The 18645-nt window shown below is 39.9% G+C and overlaps 2 protein-coding genes across 5 annotated transcripts in view; one reads left to right on the top strand and one right to left on the bottom strand.

The window, feature by feature from the left end:
• tmem204 (transmembrane protein 204) overlaps nucleotides 1-11633 on the top strand; it is a 43457-nt gene extending 31824 nt beyond the window's left edge. The window contains exons 4-5 of one of the 2 annotated variants that reach the window (XM_087997857.1): nucleotides 5644-5769; nucleotides 6902-11633. In XM_087997857.1, coding sequence (XP_087853983.1) covers nucleotides 5644-5769; nucleotides 6902-7131 — 356 coding nt within the window. In that variant the 3' untranslated portion in view covers nucleotides 7132-11633. The remainder of the gene's footprint in view (nucleotides 1-5643; nucleotides 5770-6901) is intronic. The other variant, XM_087997858.1, reaches the window with a different exon arrangement.
• The window catches only part of ift140 (intraflagellar transport 140 homolog (Chlamydomonas)), a 144778-nt gene that overhangs the window by 78746 nt on the left and 47387 nt on the right, over nucleotides 1-18645 (bottom strand). For all 3 annotated transcript variants that reach the window (XM_043711518.2, XM_043711517.2, XM_087997859.1), the window contains exons 16-18: nucleotides 18075-18237; nucleotides 15648-15779; nucleotides 14088-14287 (exon numbers count right to left, since the gene is read on the bottom strand). In XM_043711518.2, coding sequence (XP_043567453.2) covers nucleotides 14088-14287; nucleotides 15648-15779; nucleotides 18075-18237 — 495 coding nt within the window. The remainder of the gene's footprint in view (nucleotides 1-14087; nucleotides 14288-15647; nucleotides 15780-18074; nucleotides 18238-18645) is intronic.

Below are 18645 nucleotides of genomic sequence, written 5' to 3'. Positions count from 1 at the left end.
AGACATCCAGCACTTCCTCCTCTGTAATATGGACATTTTTCAAGACGTCACCATCTATTTCCTTACATTCTGTATCTTCCATGTCCTTTTCCACAGTAAATACTGATGCAAAATACTCATTTAGTATCTCCCCATTTTCTGTGGCTCCACACAAAGGTCGCCTTGCTGATCTTTGAGGGGCCCTATTTTCTCCCTAGTTATCCTTTTGTTCTTAATGTATTTGTAAAATATTCTCCTTAACCCTATTTGCCAAAGTTATTTCATGTCCCCTTTTTGCCCTCCTGATTTCCATCTTAAGTATGCTTCTATTGCCTTTGTACTCTTCTGAGGATTCACTTGATCTATCCTGTCTATAACCTGACATATGCTTCCTTCTTTTTCTTAACCAAACCCTCAATTTATTTTGTCATTCAGCATTCCCTATACCTACCATCCTCCCCTTTCACCCTAACAGGAATATACTTTCTCTCGTTATGTCATTTCTGAAGGCTTCCCATCTTCCAGCTGTCCCTTTACCTGCGAACATCTGCCCCCAATCAGCTTTAGAAAGTTCTTGCCTCAGACCATCAAAATCTTCTTCCAATTTAGAACTTCAACTTTTCGATCTGGTCTATCGTTTTCCATCACTATTTTAAATCTAATAGAATTGTGGTCGCTGGCCCCAAAGTGCTCTCCCACTGACACCTCGTCACCTGCCCTGCCTCATTGCCCTAGACTAAGTCAAGTTTTGCATCTTCTCTAGTTGGTACATGCACACACTGAAACAGAAAATTTTCTTGAACACACTTAACAAATTCCTCTCCATCTAAACCTTTAACACTATGCAGTCCCAGTCTATGTTTGGAAAGTTAAAATCCCCTACCTTAACCACCCTATTATTCTTACAGATAACTGAAATCTCCTTACAAATTTATTTCTCTATAACTCTCTGACTTTTAGTGGGTCTATAATACAATCCCAGTAAGGTGATCACACCTTTCTTATTTCTCAGCTCCACCCAAATAACTTCCCTGGATGTATTTCCAGGAATATCCTCCCTCAGTACAGCAATAATGCTATCCCTTAACAAAAACGCCACTCCCTCTCCTCTCTTGCCCCCCTTTCTATCCTTCCTGTAGCATTTGTATCCTGGAACATAAACTGCCAGTCCTATCCATCCCTGAGCCATGTTTCTGTAATTGCTATGATATCCCAGTCACATGTTCCTAGCTATGCCCTGAGTTCATCTGCCTTTTCTGTTAGGCCTCTTGCATTGAAATAAATGCAGTTTAATTTATCAGTCCTTTGCTTTGTCCCTGCCTGTCCTGACCGTTTGATTCGCTTCTGTTCTCAACTGTACCAGTCTCAGATTGATCTCTTTCCTCACTATCTCCCGGGCCCCCTTCACCTCCTTACTAGTTTAAATCCTTCTGAGCAGCTTTAGCAAATCTCCCTGCCAGTATATTAGTCCCCTTCCAATCTGTCTTGTACAGGTCATTTCTGCCCCAAAAGAGCTTCCAATGATTCAAAAATGTGAATCTTTCTCCCATACACCAGCTCCTCAGCCATGCATTCATTTGCTCTATCCTCCTACTCCTGTCCTTACTAGCTCGTAGCACCGGGAGTAATCCAGATATCACTACTCTCAAAGACCTCCTTTTTAAATTCCTGCCCAACACTTTGCAATCTCCCTTCAGAATCTCAACCTTTTCCCTTCCTATGTTGTTGGTTCCGATGTGGACAATGACCTCTTGCTGGCCCCTCTCTCCCCTTGAGAACATTCTGCACCCTCTCTGAGACATCCTTGATCCTTGCACTTGGGAAGCAACACACCATTCTGATTTTTCACTGCTGGCCACTCAAACGTCTATCTGTACCTCGGACTAGAGAGTCCCCTAACACAACTGATCTCTTGGAACCAGACATACCCCTCATTGCATTAGAGCCAGTCTCAATACCAGAAACTTGGCTGTTCGTGCTACGTTCCCCTGAGAATCCATCATCCTCTACATTTTCCAAAACAGTATACTTGTTTGAAATGGGGATAGCCACAGAAGACTCTTGCACTAACTGCCTATGTCTCTTACTTTCCTGGAGTTAACCCATCTATGTGACTGTATCTATAACTTTTCCCCTTTCCTATAACTGCCATCCATCACATCCCCTTGCTCTTGTAAATTCTTCATTACCTCTTACTGTGTCTCCAACTGACCCACTTGCTCTGATAGGATTCGCAACCAACGGCATATATGGCAGATATAATCCTCAGTAACCCGTAAACTCTCCTTAAACCCCCACACCCGACAAGAAGAGCATATCACTCTATTAAAGGCCATTTTTGCTCCTTCACAATCTACAGACCCCGAAAATAGCATCGTCTTATTCCTCTACAAAATACTGCTCCAGGTTAAATTAATACTTATGGCTTATATTTTAAGTTTAATCAAGAGACATATCTCAATAAAACATATAATCAAGAAAGAACCCACTCTACTCACTACTGCAGACTTATTGTAAGGCCACGCTTAAATATTCACTTCTGTTTCTGTACTGTAACCTCTCCCTAACAGGTTCCTCCAAGATTAGTTGTGAATTTCACTGTTCGTTAATTTTCCCAGATGCACTCCGATGTCCAGCAATACATGAGTTCAAACAGCAAAGGCAGCAACTGCGCAAGTTCACTGCTCTGTCAGTTTCTCTCTCTCTCTCTCCCCCTCTCCCCCCTGCACTGATCTCACCATGTGCTTCCTTTGTCTATTCCTCTCCCTTTTAAAACTGCTGTTGTTTTGACCTTTTTTCCCTCCAAAGTTCCAAAACAATGCAACAGCATATAAAACAGTAACTGCTGCTCCTGGAATTCAAAGAACCCTATTTATATTTTGGTTTTTATTTCCCCAGCACCCATGTTGTGTGTGCAGACATGACAGAGTGAAAAATAACAAGTGCATAAATCTTTATTCATTTTCCACCACCAAGAAGAAAGGAATCACTGAAGTGGCCAGTGACAAGAGTGCCCTTCTAATCAATGGGCAATGCTACATGGTCAAAAAGTGAAAGGGGAGGTCAGGGACTACATCAAAATAGGAGAAATAAAGTACTCCACACCCTGCGGTGCCCAGCTCTCTCTGAAAACCTGGAAGGTGTTGAAAGACACCGCATGCTCCTTCTCCAAGGACACCCAGACACGAACGTAACCATGGAAGAGGGGCAGGCAATTGGCCATAACGACCCCCTCCCTGGCCCGTTGCCTGGATCTGTTTATGGCCAATTTGGCCAGGCCCAGGAGCAGGCCCATGAGGAGGTCCTCTGAGCTGCCCTCCCTCCTCCGCACCGGGTGTCTAAAGATCAGGAACATGGGGCTGAAGTGCAACCAAAAGTAGAGCAGAAGGTTTTTCAGAAAACTAAAAAAGGAGTGCAAACACCCACACCCAAGAAATACATGGTCAACGGATTCCACATCAGCACCAGAACAAGCAGTTGAGCTGGGAATCTGTGAACCACCACAATCTGCGGTTGCAGGGGACTGCTGCGTGCAATATCCTCCAGCCCAGATCCCCAAGAGAAAGGGGGAAGGACTCCTGTGTAGAGAGCCTTCCACTGGGGATCTCCACCGCCTGGTGGCAAATGGGCACAACAAGGCGTGTCTGGGCCATGGTTGATGGAAAAGAGGTGGACGGTGTACAGCAGCAGTCGATACAAGGTCCGCTGTTTTACGTCCTTGAAGGGGACAAAACTAAAATTCTGGATGTGGCTCAGATTGTAAGACACGGGCTCCTGCGGCCAAGGTGAAATTCCGTCCAGACATATTTTCTGTTTATACTGGTCAGCCAAGGCTTTCCTGTGACCCAGGTTAACAACCTGAATCAAGGACCTCATAGTCAACAAGCTCTATCTGGTTCCAGTCACTATACCTATCTTTGTTTTGCATGTGAATTATTTTGTCTCAGGTAGTCATTGATTTAAATTAAAATATGATGTGTCTTCTGACAGACTCCAACAAATACATTATGCCAGTCAAACAAAGACACATTTAAGCATATTTTGTTTTCTGCCAGCTAGCTAATCATCTATCCATGTTAATATGTTACTCCTGACATGATCAGCTTTTATTTTCTTTAATAACCCAAAACATGGCATCTTATCAAATACCTTCTGCAGATCTACGCCTGTAGGCTCCCCTTTATCCACAGCACATGATACTTTTCAGATCAAAAAGATTAGTTGAAAATTTTTCTCCTTTCATGAAACTGTGCTGATTTTTCCTGATTGTTTGACTTATTTTGACTAACTCAGTTAACTTGTCTATTGTTTTCTGTTTTGTACCTCCCTTTCTTCTTATATAGAGGGGTCATGTTACTTTCCACTCAAAAGGAACCTTCCCTGTATCTAAAATATTTTGGAAAATTAACAATTGCAACTCCTAGCTCATTTCCAGCTCCTCTAATAGCTTAGCATAAGTGCATCTGAACCTGGAGACCTGTCAGCTGCAGTTTCATCAGTTTTCTTAGTATTACTTCCCTGTCATTGTAATTAACTGCTCTTCTCTCCCTTCCACCTCCTGACTACAGTTCTCACTGAATATTTTTGCAAAGTCTATCATAAAGACAACAACAAGATATTTGTTCATTTCAAAAGCCATTTTCTTATTATCCACTATTAACTCCCCATTTCTACTCACCACAAGACCAACAGTCACTTTATTTATTTGTTTTCTTTTTAAACACCTGTACACACTGTTGTTATCGGTTTTACATTTTTAGATAGTCTCCTCTGATGCATTAAGTTCTTCCTCCTGATTAGCCTTTTAGTTAGTCTCTGCAATTCTTTATACTCTGTCCAATCATCTGACCTTTCATTCTTCATTGCAGTTAATGCTTTTTCCTTAAATGTGATGCTTTCCTTAGGTTCTCCAGTTAACCACAGATGATGGGTCCTCCCTTTAGAATGTTTTATTGTAGTATGAATATACTTATCCCTGAATACTCCAAAGCGATTCCTTCAAATGTCTACTATTGCATCTCTATTGTTCTATTTCCCCATTCTAGTATGGTAGTTCACTTCAACTACCTCAGTTTTCATACTCACAGTGTTACCCTTATGCAAGTTTAAAATGCAGGTCATTTATTAATCCTGTCACATTACATAATATCATCTCTAATGTTCAATGTTCTCTGGTCAATTCTGCTCAAAGAAACTTCCTCAAAAATATTCTGTGAGCTCCTTATCCGGAATACTACTGCCAATCTGATTTTTCTAGTTCGTACAGAGAATGGGTAGAAGGTAGCATAGCAGTAACTTCAACAGTCTAGTAAGCCAGAACCCCAGGGTGATGTTCTCGGGATTTAGGTTTGAACACTACAATGGCAGAATGTGAAATTTTCAATTCGAGAAAATCTGGAATAAAGTGCTGGCCTAATGGCGACCTATAATCAATTGTTATAAAAATCCACTTGGTTCACCAATATCCATGGTTATTTCTTAAAAAGAAACAAATTCTGCAGAAACTAGTCAGGTCTGACAGCATCAGCAAAGACAGAAACAGTTAATGTTTTGAATCCAAAGTTCCAAAGAAGAATCTTTGGACACAAAACACTAACTCTGTTTCTTTCTGCACAAATGCTGCCTGACCTGCTGTGTTTCTTCTGCATTTTCTACTTTTTTCAGATTTCCAGCATCTGCAGTATTTTGTTCTTAAAGGACGATTGCTGTCCCTTTACTACAAGCACCTAAAATTTCTCCTCGCATGCATCATCCTGCATCATGGTTACGATTGGGGATCCTGTCGATCAAGTGAGTTCTTTCCCTACTGTTCCTCATCTCCACTCACACCAATCCTACATCATAATCTCTTGAACCTAGGTCATCTCTAACTATTGCAGAAACTTCAGCCTTGCTTAACATTGCTGCTCCTCCACTTTTACCTCTCTTCCTATTCCTCTTGAAAGTTATATATCCCTCAATATTCAAGATCCAATCCTTAGATTGTAGCCACATCTTCATAATGGTTATCAGATCATTTTTTTTTGTTCAATATGCACGATCAATTTATTTATTTGGTTATGAATGTCAAGTGCATTCAGAAGAAAAATTGCAGATTGGTCTTTTGCTATCTTTGCAGATCATTGTATGTAGATCTTTGGTGCATTCTTAGATTTTTCACTCTGTCCCACCTGCCATTCTCTGATCCTGATTTCCCATATTACCATTTTCCACTCATATATTGTTTTCACTCTTTCAATATATTCTATCTTTCCAAATTTACTCCCTTGCCCTTACTATTTAGTTTAAAGCTCTCTATACTTCCCTACTAATGCAGTTCACAAGAACATTAGTTCAGCATGTTTCAGGTGTAGAGGGGTGACCTTATAGAGGTTTATAAAATCACGAGGGGCATGGATAAGGTCGTTTTGCCAAGATGGGGGTGTCCAAAACTAGGGGGCACAGGTTTAACGTGAGAGGGGAAAAACTTACAAGGGACCTAAGGGGCAACTTTTTCCACAGAGGATGATGTGTATGGAATGAGCTGCCAGAGGAAGTGGTGAAGACTGGTACAATTACAACATTTAAAAGGCATCTGGATGGGTTTAGAGGGAAATGGGCCAAATGCTGGCAAATGGGATTAGATACATTTAGGATATCTAGTCCACATGGACAAGTTGGACCGAAGGGTCTCTTTCCATGCTGTATGACTCTTGTCCTGTGGGTCTCCTTACCTGCATCATTCAGTCACACCCTCCTGTCCTTATCCTGACCCTATCCAAAGTGTGTGAGTGCTTCTAGGTACAAAGAATCCAGGTGACTTTCATTCTCCTAGTCATTACAGTGTCTGCAGTTCAGCTTCCAATTTAGAGACAGTAGAGTGTGATTGATGGCATTTTGGTTTTGGATAAGCATGCTCATTTTTTGTTGTTGTTACCATTAGGTTTTGTGTTGGTGATTGGACTGGTGACGTTCTACCGAATTGGCCCTTATACTCATCTCTCTTGGTCATGCTACCTGGACATTGGAGCTTGTCTCTTCTCAACACTTGCAGCAGCTATGTTAATCTGGAACATATTACACCGGCGGGAGGACTGCATGACACCCCGTGTTATTGTTATTCGTCACTCAAGACCCCGTTTTGAAAATGACTATGTGGAGTCACCCTGCTGAAATGAAATTGATAACAGGAAAGGAGACTATTTGCACGTGTTTGAGAATTGCAGAATCCCTGTTTGTTCATGAACTAACTAAATGTCTGCCCAACAGTCAAAATATAGGGAAGGTTGGATGAGGTAGATGCACCGCTGGGGAAGGAGAAAGCAAGGGTTGGAATTTGAAAACATTAACAATTTTGATTTGGGTCACCAGTACAATTTCCAAGGAACTATGCAAATCATGAATTAAATATATCAGAATATTAGAGCATAGTATAAACACAGGAGAACTAAATGAGCACTGGGGGGGTTTGAGGAATCAAATGTGCCAATGTGCCTCATATATCTGAGGGGGCTCCACTAGATTCAAAGGCATTTCCTGTGATCCAACTACAAATGGCTTAAGATGTTGACTTGTTGACAAATTGGTGGTAAGATGCAGTGTCAAGGACACTGAGTAACTTGGTGATGAGGGTTTGTCACTTCTTGGCCAGGTCATTAGGTTGAGCAACATTGTGAAATAGAAAGAATTCTCTTACTCCTCTCCACCACCACTAAGTTCAAGCACCTGCTCCCAAGTGTCAGGACTTTACTGTGGATAATCAGGTATCAAGATTGATAAATATTTAAAGGATTAGTACTCAACAATTGAACAATCTAGGCTTTAATTTAAATCAGCTAACTAGATAGGACACAATATATGTATTTTATAGCATTAGAATGATGAGAGTCACTTGTTATTTGCTTCTGACATTAATGACCTCAGAACGTAATCAGACTGATTCATCAGGAGTAGGTCATTCTGCCTGTCAAGCCTGCCCCATCATTAAATACAATCATGGCTTGATCATTTTGATGCCTTCTACCCACACAATCCCAAAACTATTGATTCCATTGGTAATCAGAAATGTATTAATCAATCAATCTCTACTTTAAACAGACTGAAATTTCACAGCCCTCTGGCTTACAGAATTCTAGAAATTCACAAACCTTTGAATAAAAAGAGTTTCCCCTCATTTCGGTCCTAAATTGCCCTCTTCCTTGTTTTTAAATGGCGCCTCCTAGTTCTAGACTCCACAGCCAGGAGAAGCATCTTATCTGGATCTGTTCTGTATTTCCCTTTAAGTATTTTGTAGGTTTCAAGGAGATCACCTTTTATTCATCAAGTATCTTGAGAATAAAGCAGTGTTTGCCCAATCTCTCTCCATAAGACAGTCTCATCATCCTGGGACCAAGTCTGGTGATTCTTTATTACAGTCTCTCTTTGGCAATAATATCATTCCCAAGGTAATAGGACCTCAGTTGGCTGGACTGCAGGTTGCAATGCAGACTGATGTCAACAGCATGCGTTCAACTCCTGCACTGGTGAGGTTGCCATGAAGGACCTTCCTTATCAAACTCTCCCCTCACCTAAGGTATGGTGACTACCATCAGTTGTCTTTCTCTAAAGAGAGAGCAGCCCTATGGTGTAGTAGGCCTATGGTGACTTTACTTTGAGGTTCTAGCAATTTTTCCCTACTACTGATGTTAAGCTAATAAGTCCTGGTACCTTGTTTTCCCTCTTGCTCCCTTCTTAAAGAATGGGATGATGTTTGCTAGCTTCCAATTTACAGGAGTCATTCCAGTATTTGAATTCTGGAATGCACAGGCAAACCTACAGATCAGAAGATTCAATAAATTAAAGTTAAATTTTAACAGCAATATTGAACATGAAGGGCTATCCTATAAACATAAGTGGAATTCACAGCAGTTGGGTGGAGTTAAAATGAAGGTGGACTTAATCTGTGGGCATTTTTAAGAAAACACTTCTGTAATTCAGTATTTTCAGTTGCTTTTTCAAAAAGTGCACTATAATTATAAAACATTAAAATAAAAGGCAAGAGCACTGCTTGAGTTGGAAACTCATCCTTGCCGTCAGTTCTACTTCCCTTGGGTTGACACTTTACCATGGCTACCTTCACATGCAATCAATGTTTCTGCACCATATTGGACTGGGTTTTCCAGGGATGGGGGACATATCACTGGACATGTTAATTTTGGTGAGGTGTTTTGTATCTGCCTTAGTGAGACATTTATTATAGCTCTTTTGCACCCTTGGCACAAGTTGATCTTTAATTCAGGTTTTGTGTAGGGAAATGGGGCAGGATATCTAGCCACTAAAATAGGACAGACAAGTCACAATCAGGATCTTCTGGCTACCTACTGTTGTGCTGAATGAAGGCTTCCTGCTCGTCCCTGAAGGCAAAAGATTTAACAGCCAATGGGATGCCTCTCTCCAGCCCATCAATCAGAAAGGTGGGTGGGGGACAAGTGCTGTAGTTTTTGAATGCACCACATGCAAAGCTGGAGAGAAGTGAGACAGGAGCATCCTTCACACTTTGATTCCATGAGAACAGTTAGTCTGAACCACTCCTGTCTGTGTCTTTGGGAAAGTTCCATTAATTCCAGGGGAACTTAAAAGGGTGTGAGTTCAATGTCACAGATGTCCTCGATCTTAGTGATTGGGAAACACATGTTTCTTTGAGCTTATTTCAGGAAAATCAGACCCATTAATCTCAATAAATGTGATCATAAAACATGGACTGAGAAAGCAATGTGGAATATAATTTTACTCTTTCAGTTCTGTGTTGTTTTAAATATTGGAAGCACTATCAGTAGAAGTGTTGCTCTATTTCATGCCTGTGAAATCTGAAATCATTGGTTTGCTAGTGAACCTAGAATTCACATTCACATTATTGCCAATCTGCTGAATAAACTACACTCTACAGTAAGAAAAATAAATCACATCAACCAGATAAATTCCATGTGTGTAATAATGTTCATTAACAACTTCAAGTTGAGATAGTCACTATTTGTACCAGACCTGTTAGTTCTAGTACTTTTCAAATATTACATTTCAAAAGTGGTCTACCGCCACATACAGATTAAAAACAATATTTGTAAATATAATTTGGGGATTTTTGAACAATTTGAGTGAAAAGAGTTTGAAGGTTTAACAAAATAACATCCATTATGTCTTATACTTAACAACACTTCCACAGTATGCCACTCAACTCAGCTGACTGAACAGTGAACACTGATCAAATTCATACTAAGGAATGGTAGGTTTGAGGTTTCAGCTTCAGCTGAGTGTTCAACACACAACATACAGGTGTTAGCCATTTAGTTACTAAGGTATTAAGCAACACCTTCAAAAAAGTAGTATAGGAATGAAAATTCAACACAGGTTTCACCAAACGGACTGTTTTCAGATGCAGCAAAACTGCTTAAGATTAACCAAAACACTTGAAAATATCTCAACATTCAGTTTTAGCTGGGTTGTTCTAATCCCTAAACTAGTAACATTTAATTTATTTTTGTAATGTTCCACTTTGCTGTTGTTTCTTAGTTCCATATTTTGCAGTGTGGAAAAAAAACCTTTAATTTGTCAGTTGAAGGCACTCACATTGTTACAAACATTCTCTCACACAAAGCAACACACAATATTATGATGACATCCTCTCAAGTACCAAATACCAATCATTAGTGAAGTTGGTAGTGATCCACTTTCCATAAACACTTGAGAGAGTTTCAGGATTTTGACCCAGCAATTATAAATTTGAAACATCATCAAGTCAGAATGGTGTGCGATTTGTAGGGATAATTATCCAGCCACCACAGTGAGTTGCGCTACAAATCACATACCATTCTAACTTGACTATGTTTCAACTTCACAATTGCTGGGTCAAAATCCTGAAACTTGTCCTAACTTGGATGCAGCTGTTTAGACAAAGTTGATTACCACCACCACCACCTTCTCAAAAACAATTAAGAATGGTCAATAATTACTGGCCTAGATGGAGACTTTTGCATCTCATAAATGGATGTAAAACCAAAACATTAATATGGAGCATCAATATTACCACAACTACTACATGCAAATAGGAGGCACCATCCCAGTTACATATCATCATATACTCACCTAGTTCCTTTTCTCCATGAAACAAATCCAACTGAGTCATATTTACGTATACAGTTAAGATGTAAACTCTTCCGCGTACAGTATTTGCGCACTCTAAAGCTATATCTGATCAACACAAATCAAAATCAGCATCTACTCAGTGCTGTATTCCGAAACGGTTGCTCTTACTGTTTTGCTATGTTAACTAAAAACCTAAATATACGTAGCTAAACTGTAGAACAGGGGAAAGACAGTAGAGGTCAGTTGGTTCTTGGGAACTACATTTAAATCTATTATGAAGATAATTGCATGTACTGGATAATAAATGATATAGCTGAAAGAATAAAATTGTAAGTAGATCTGTCACACAAACTCTTGCTATTTCACAGCATTATATGCTGATTTTTTCTCAAATGCAGTTACAGTGGGTTTTTATGTAATTCTGGTACAAAACAGCTCTTACTGAACTATTTAAGAAAGCAGAACACTTTGGTTGTCACTGCTGGAACACATGAGTTTCTCCTGTACATTTAATTTAAAGCCCAAATATTTCCTTAAATAAAATTTATATGATCAAGTTAATTCTGTGTTTGCATTTTTCTGGATTGCATTTTCTTCTACGGCTGTCAGATATTTTGAATAATTTGATCAGTTTAATAAACAGTAAAGAGGTTTGGCAGAACTAGCCAAAATTCAAATCAAGATAGAGATTTAGATTAGATTAGATTGTTGTGGTTCTGTTCGCCGAGCTCGGAATTTGTGTTGCAAACGTTTCGTCCCCAATATACCGACCACAGCAACGGACAGCTGGAACTGACAACCAGAAGCGGCAGATTCAAACCATGACAAATGCTGGAGGAAAGATCATAGAAGCGCTTCACAGGAGGCTCCCAAGCACTGAGGATGTCACCTAGACAGGGGACGAAACGTCTGCAACACAAATTCCCAGCTCGGCGAACAGAACCACAACAACGAGCACCCGAGCTACAAATCTTCTCACAAACTTTGAATTAGATTAGATTACTTACAGTGTGGAAACAGGCCCTTCAGCCCAACAAGTCCACACTGACCTGCCAAAGCGCAACTCACCCAGACCCATTCCCCTACATTTACCCCTTCACCTAACACTACGGACAATTTAGCATGGCCAATTCACCTTACCTTCACATTTTAGGACTGTGGGAGGAAACCGGAGTACCCAGTGGAAACCCATGCAGACACGGGGAGAATGTGCAAACTCCACACAGTCAGTCGCCTGAGGTGGGAATTGAACCCAGGTCTCTGGTGCTGTGAGGCAGCAGTGCTAACCACTGTGCCACCGTGCTGCCCAGAGGTAGCCAACTATATCACCCCCAATGTCCATTCTTCCCATTAATGAAGATGAATTATTACAACAGGATCTTGATCAGATGGGTCAATGGGTTGAGAAGTGGCAGATGAAGTTTAATTCATATAAGTGCGAGGTGCTGCATTTTGGGAAAGCAAATCTTAGCAGGACTTATACACTTAATGGTAAGGTCCTAGGGAGTGTTGCTAGACAAAGAGAACTTGGAGTGCAGGTTCATAGCTCCTTAAAATGGAGTCGCAGGTAGACAGGATAGTGAAGAAGGCATTTGGTATGCTTTCCTTTATTGGTCAGAGTATGGAGTACAGGAGTTGGGAGGTCATGTTGTGGCTGTACAGGTCATTGGTTAGGCCACTGTTTGGAATATTGCATGCAATCCTGGTCTCCTTCCTATCGGAACGATATGGTGAAACTTGAAAGGGTTCAGAAAAGATTTACAAGGACGTTGCCAGGGTTGGAGGATTTGAGCTATAAGGAGAGGCTGAATAGGCTGAGGCTGTTTTCCCTGAGCGTCGGAGGCTGAGGGGTGACCTTATAGAGGTTTACAAAATTATGAGGGGCATGGATAGGATAAATAGACAAAGTCTTTTCCCTGGGGTCGGGGAATTCAGAACTAGAGGGCATAGGTTTAGGGTGAGAGGGGAAAGATATAAAAGAGACCTATGGGGCAATTTTTTCACAGAGGGTGGTACGTGTATGGAATGAGCTACCAGAGGAAGTGGTGGAGGCTGGTACAATTGCAACATTTAAAAGGCATTTGGATGGGTATATGAATAGGAAGGGTTTAGAGGGATATGGGCCGGGTGCTGGCTGGTGGGACTAGATTAGGTTGGGATATCTGGTCGGCATGGACAGATCGGACCGAAGGGTCTGTTTCCATGCTGTACATCTCTATGACTCTATCTTAGGCCATTTTGCTCCATTAAAAGTGCCTAAAATGCAAGCTGTTGTTATTGGAAGGCATTTTATGAGCAATTATCATTTCATAGGATTACATACCAGAAACAGGCCCTTCAGCACAACCAGTCCATGTCACTGCTTATGCTCCATTTGTGTCTCCTCCCTTCTTTTTTCATCCGAATCTATCTCCCTCATATGCTTCTCTGGCTTTCCCTTAACACATTATTATTTGTTTCAATCATTCCGTATGATAATAAATTCCACATTCTTACCGGTCCTTGGGTGAAGAAGCTTCTCGTGAATTCCCTATTTGACTTCTTTGTGACTATGGTCTATAAAAATGCTTTTAAAACTTTATAGACATCATCGAGTCATTTGGATCAAAACATAAACAGTACGTAAACCTATACTTTCAAATGAATTTCAGACACATACTATGATGAACTGCAATATATATTCCGTATTGTTCCAGAATACTATTAAATACACGCATCTGTTCTGAACCATTACAGTTAAGTAGTGATTGATCAACGGAATCAAAAGAAAAGCATCCAAAGTAGCAGATGAATAAATTGCTGTCTTGCATTATAATATTCTCAAAATTCTGATTCATCAGTTCAGAATGGCCTTGTCTTAAAAATAAACAGGCTATGAATTTGACCATACCAAATATCCTTCAATATTCTAAACACTACAGTCCAATAAAGCAAACATCATAATGTGCCGTGTAACAGTCATAGAAACTGATCATGAATTCTTTTTAATGAAAGGAGAGAAATTGGCTCACCTCTTGATGAGTTTAATTGATTTAAAAGCCTCATCCATGTCTCCTATTGTCAAATAAAAGCTGAAATTTAGCATGGCATCACGTGTCGTCTTGTCACAGTCCTCCAGCCCAATAAAGTCTCGCAGGGGCCTCTTGGCCACCATTTGTGGATTCGTAGGAGAACTTAGCTTTGATTCAGTTTCATTCATGGTCTCCCCTGACTAGAATTAAATTTAAAGAGATATTAGTGAGACAAACAATTCTATTTCATTTCCCAATTCATTTCCTGAATATACTGACTCATGCTGTGATACAATTCCACAGAGACTAGTACATCTATGTTGTATCCTTTAAAAGGTCATTTGCATTGCATGAATTTCACATTCCAAGTACCAGCTGACTGATTAATAATTGACAGGTGCCAAAACAGCCTGGGGATTGAAGACCCATCTTCTTGAGCTGTATGACTCAACACTGTGCCTGATATGTGGACATTTCAGATTTCAGGAACAAACCTAATACATCAGGAACATTCAACAGATCTTCAAAAAAATTTGGATAAACTAATAAAAAGGCTGGAAATACATTAGATATACAGCACAAAAACAGGTCATATGGCACAAGCAGCCCATGCTGATGAATAGAACGCATTCATTCTTCAGAGAAGCAGCAGAAATGTTAGGTTGGCTTTCAGAGACCTATAGTGAAGCCTTAATCAGCAGTGGCATGCAATTCAAGCAAGCAGGGCGTTATTCAGTTGTACATTGATCTGGTATAAAATGCCAATTCACTCGAAACTCCAAAAGGTAAACATTAGTATATCAGTTTCTCTCACAACATGATAACTTGAACATTTAAAATATATGTTTATAAACTATATCAGGATAGAAAGCACAATCTCCTTGCTGAGAGTTACAATATATTTGACAAAGGGTCAGTTAGACTCAAAACGTCTGCTCTTTCCTCTCCTTACAGATGCTGCCAAACCTGCTGAGATTTTCCAGCATTTTCTCTTTTGGCATTAGATTCCAGCATCTGCAGTAATTTGTTTTTATCCAGAGTTACAATATATGATCAGTTGGCATCAGCTAAATTTGCATGTGCTTTTTCGTCAGGTCTGCTGTCAGTGTGAAGGTTAATGTATTTCAGTCCAAGTCCACATTTCAAGTTAATGAAGTGGAGCAGCTTAATTTTGTACAATCTATAAACGTAGGACAAAATCAACACCAAAACAAGTCACGCTTGTTTTATTCTGGATGTGTCATTGTGAAATGTTCTGTCAAACTCACTCAGGGCAGATATATAAACATGGATTAGATACAGAGTAAACCTTCATTTACATTGTTCCATCATACCCTCCCCAAGGCAAGTACAGAAAAAGTTAGAAAGGCACTCTCCCAATTTTTAACATTGTACTGAGCTGTTACCCCTGAAATGTATAAATCAACATCAGTAAAATGTAAATGACCATTCTCCATATTACTGCATAACTACAGCACAGCACTTATTGAACATACGAATTGCTTTGAAATAGTGAATTATCAAAGGCAAATTTTGCTAGTACTCCATCATCCTGTATACCTTCTTGGAGAAGTAATAATATGGCACTTCTAGCCCCAGCAGGGCTTCATGGGACACCACTTTGGGGAAACTGTCCTGCAGCAAAAGACCATGTTCCTGTGTGATGAAGAATGATACCACCATTGCCTCCACCTGTCAAAATGGGAAGGTGCAAAGGAAAATATGTTAGAATAATTCAGGAATTCAGGTTCTGCTATGTGAATTGAGAATTGACCAACTCCATATTATAGAAACACCAGGAATGCTGTTCCCTGCAGGTACATAGTAATATTTAAGTGGGATAATATTATACCATATGCCATCAGACTCTGTAGTCTGATTTACTGAAGTCACATGCTTCACAATGACAATCTCACAATATTTCACTTAATTTGCATTTTCCAGCAAACCATAGCCAATTATACAGCTGCTTGATCCATGACTTCCTTTTCTGCCACTTAATGTAACATTTGAAGTGCATCACTGTAAAAGTACCATTACTAGTACATTCTCACTTAATTGTCATTGGGTGAGATAGAGAGGGAGCAATTGAGCAGAAGAAAGAAAGAAGAGAAACCTGCATTCATGACATTCCAAAAATGTTTTACAGCTAATGTACTTCACAAGTATACTCACTGTTTTAATGCATAAATAATGGAAGCTAATTTTCACATGATAAACTTCCACGGCAACATGATAATAACCAGATAAACTGTTTGGTCATGTTGACTGCAAGACAAATATTGGGGAGGACACTGACGTAACTCTCCTATTCACCTTTGAAATATTGCCAGGGAATGTTCTATGGTTATTTGAGAGGGCAAATATGGCCAATTCTTCATCTAATGTCACATGTAAAAGTTGACACCTCCAACTGCGCAGCATTTTGCAATAGTGTCTAAGTCCTGCTGTGAACCCACAATCTTCACAGGTGAGTGCCACAAACTGATATACAGCTGACACTATGAAGCTGCAAGCCCACTATAGTATCATAAGCTGAACTCAGAATTTGTATTCTTTGCAAGGTAAACATAATCCCAGCAACCCAAGCAGTCCAATATCACAAAATATTGATGTTTACAGTACAGATGGGGTCATTATGACTGCATAGGTCAATCCAAAGCTAATCCCAAAATCATGCTCTTTTCCAATCAGAATTTCATGGAATTGAGAGAATAGAAATGGTCTACTCAGTGCAACTGGTTTGGACTGATGTTTAAGCACCATTCAAGACACTTCCCAATTTAGTTAGTTATTCTCACCTATCTCTCAAATTACCCTCTACCCTTCTTCCTCGTGTAAACATTAAGCCTCCCTTTATTTGCAAAAAGGTCAAGGGTTCTGATCGCAGGGGTCAAACATAGCTGAGATCGATACAATAGAGTCATAAATTAAACAAAAGTAAAAATGCCCTGACACTCAGTGAGAGGCACCCACTATTCAGAGTGAGGAAGCCTCCTGTTGTATTGAACAGCAGCATCCTTATCGAATTACATAGAAATACAGAGGCAAGTATGGGAATGTTAACAAGTTATTGTTGTTTATCAAGCTGTTATTGCAGAGGAGTTTTAGCTTAGAACTACCAAGGCCTGAATTTTAATGATCCAACTATGTTTGATGCAAACTGGAGTGGGCTGGGGGGATGTATAAAAATGACGGGCGAAAAACCTATTTCAAGGTTCCTGATCTCCTTCTTGAATCCTCCAATTTTCATTGGCACAGGATAAGAATCTGGGCTCATACTCCCAACCTGATAAGGTCCAATTCTAGAATAGGCATTTTCTATACCCTTTCAATTTTTCCACCTTCTCCATGACTCGACTCACCCATCTCAGAGGAGTGATAAACCATAGTTTGGATTTGGGATTATTTTGAAAGGTTTGTTCAAAAGGTCTTACTCATGTCCCTCCACGCCAATTCCCGTATATGTCCCTCCAGCACTTATCTCCAATGATCCCAGATGCCCAAGTCAACTCGCCCAAAGCTCATAAAAGAATACAGATTCTCATAAAGTATTATATGAATGATCTTATTAACACGGCTGCAGAAAAGACTGACTGTTCTTTGATGTTAGTAAGCTAGTGTCGCCTGATCTCTTTTGTCAATGCCTCAAAATGTTTGTTTCTCTCCCACAAGATAAACAGATGCCAAGTGTTTACAGCTTCTTATTGATATTTTGATGGTTGGGCCAATTGACACTTTTACAGGTTGTAACAACAGCAGTTTCTTTTCAAAACATTATTAATGAGTGACTTTTAACCATTTCACATTTATCATTGTTACTATAAGGTTCAGTTTTTTTGTATTAGGTGAACAGGTGTCACAAGTTAGCATGAGAAATCAGGAAATTTCCAGACTTGAGCTACCTGACTCGAAATTTAAAATCCAGCCACAAGGCTCTTTCTTTCCTCTCAAATCTGCAATTTTTGCTTCTGACAAAATACCCACCTTGTACTCTGGGCAATTGGTCTCAGTAGCTGCATGCAGTTTTGACTGCTTTGAAGTTGAAACAGCCAGAAGTGCTTCACAAACAAACAGTTTAGGTTCATTCTGGTCCCAGAAATGGCTGATTGGATATCGTCCCAGCAGTTCACTCATCTGAGAATGCCCCCTGCATAGTTAAAATCACAGACTATGAAAAGCTGCAACAAGTCATGTGTTTTCATCCATGTTAGGTTAGTTAGTGGACTTTCTCTTGTTGTATTTGATACATACAGTGAGGAAGGAGAAATGTCATTATGACCAAATCTGGCCTGTATGTGTTTCTAATTATATAGTGCATAAGTTATATCAAAAAATATAACTTCATCTGCCATGCCTTCTCCTCCCCAGATAGTTATTGCTTATTTGACTATTATCTTCTTGTCCTAGACCTTTCTCCCTTATAAAAATAGCTCCACTACCTACCCCTGTGCATTCCAAGTCTCCCAAAACCCTAGCAAATCAGTATTTGTTTCTATTTTTCATTCTTGGAGGTGCTTCAGTATGAAGAACACAATTAGCATACAATCTTTGCTTA

This window comes from Chiloscyllium plagiosum, unplaced genomic scaffold, assembly GCF_037043375.1.
Source record: "Chiloscyllium plagiosum isolate Xiang-an unplaced genomic scaffold, Cpla_swu_hap1 HiC_scaffold_20, whole genome shotgun sequence".
Classification (NCBI taxonomy): domain Eukaryota; kingdom Metazoa; phylum Chordata; class Chondrichthyes; order Orectolobiformes; family Hemiscylliidae; genus Chiloscyllium; species Chiloscyllium plagiosum.
This window is presented reverse-complemented; position numbering and strand designations above follow the sequence as displayed.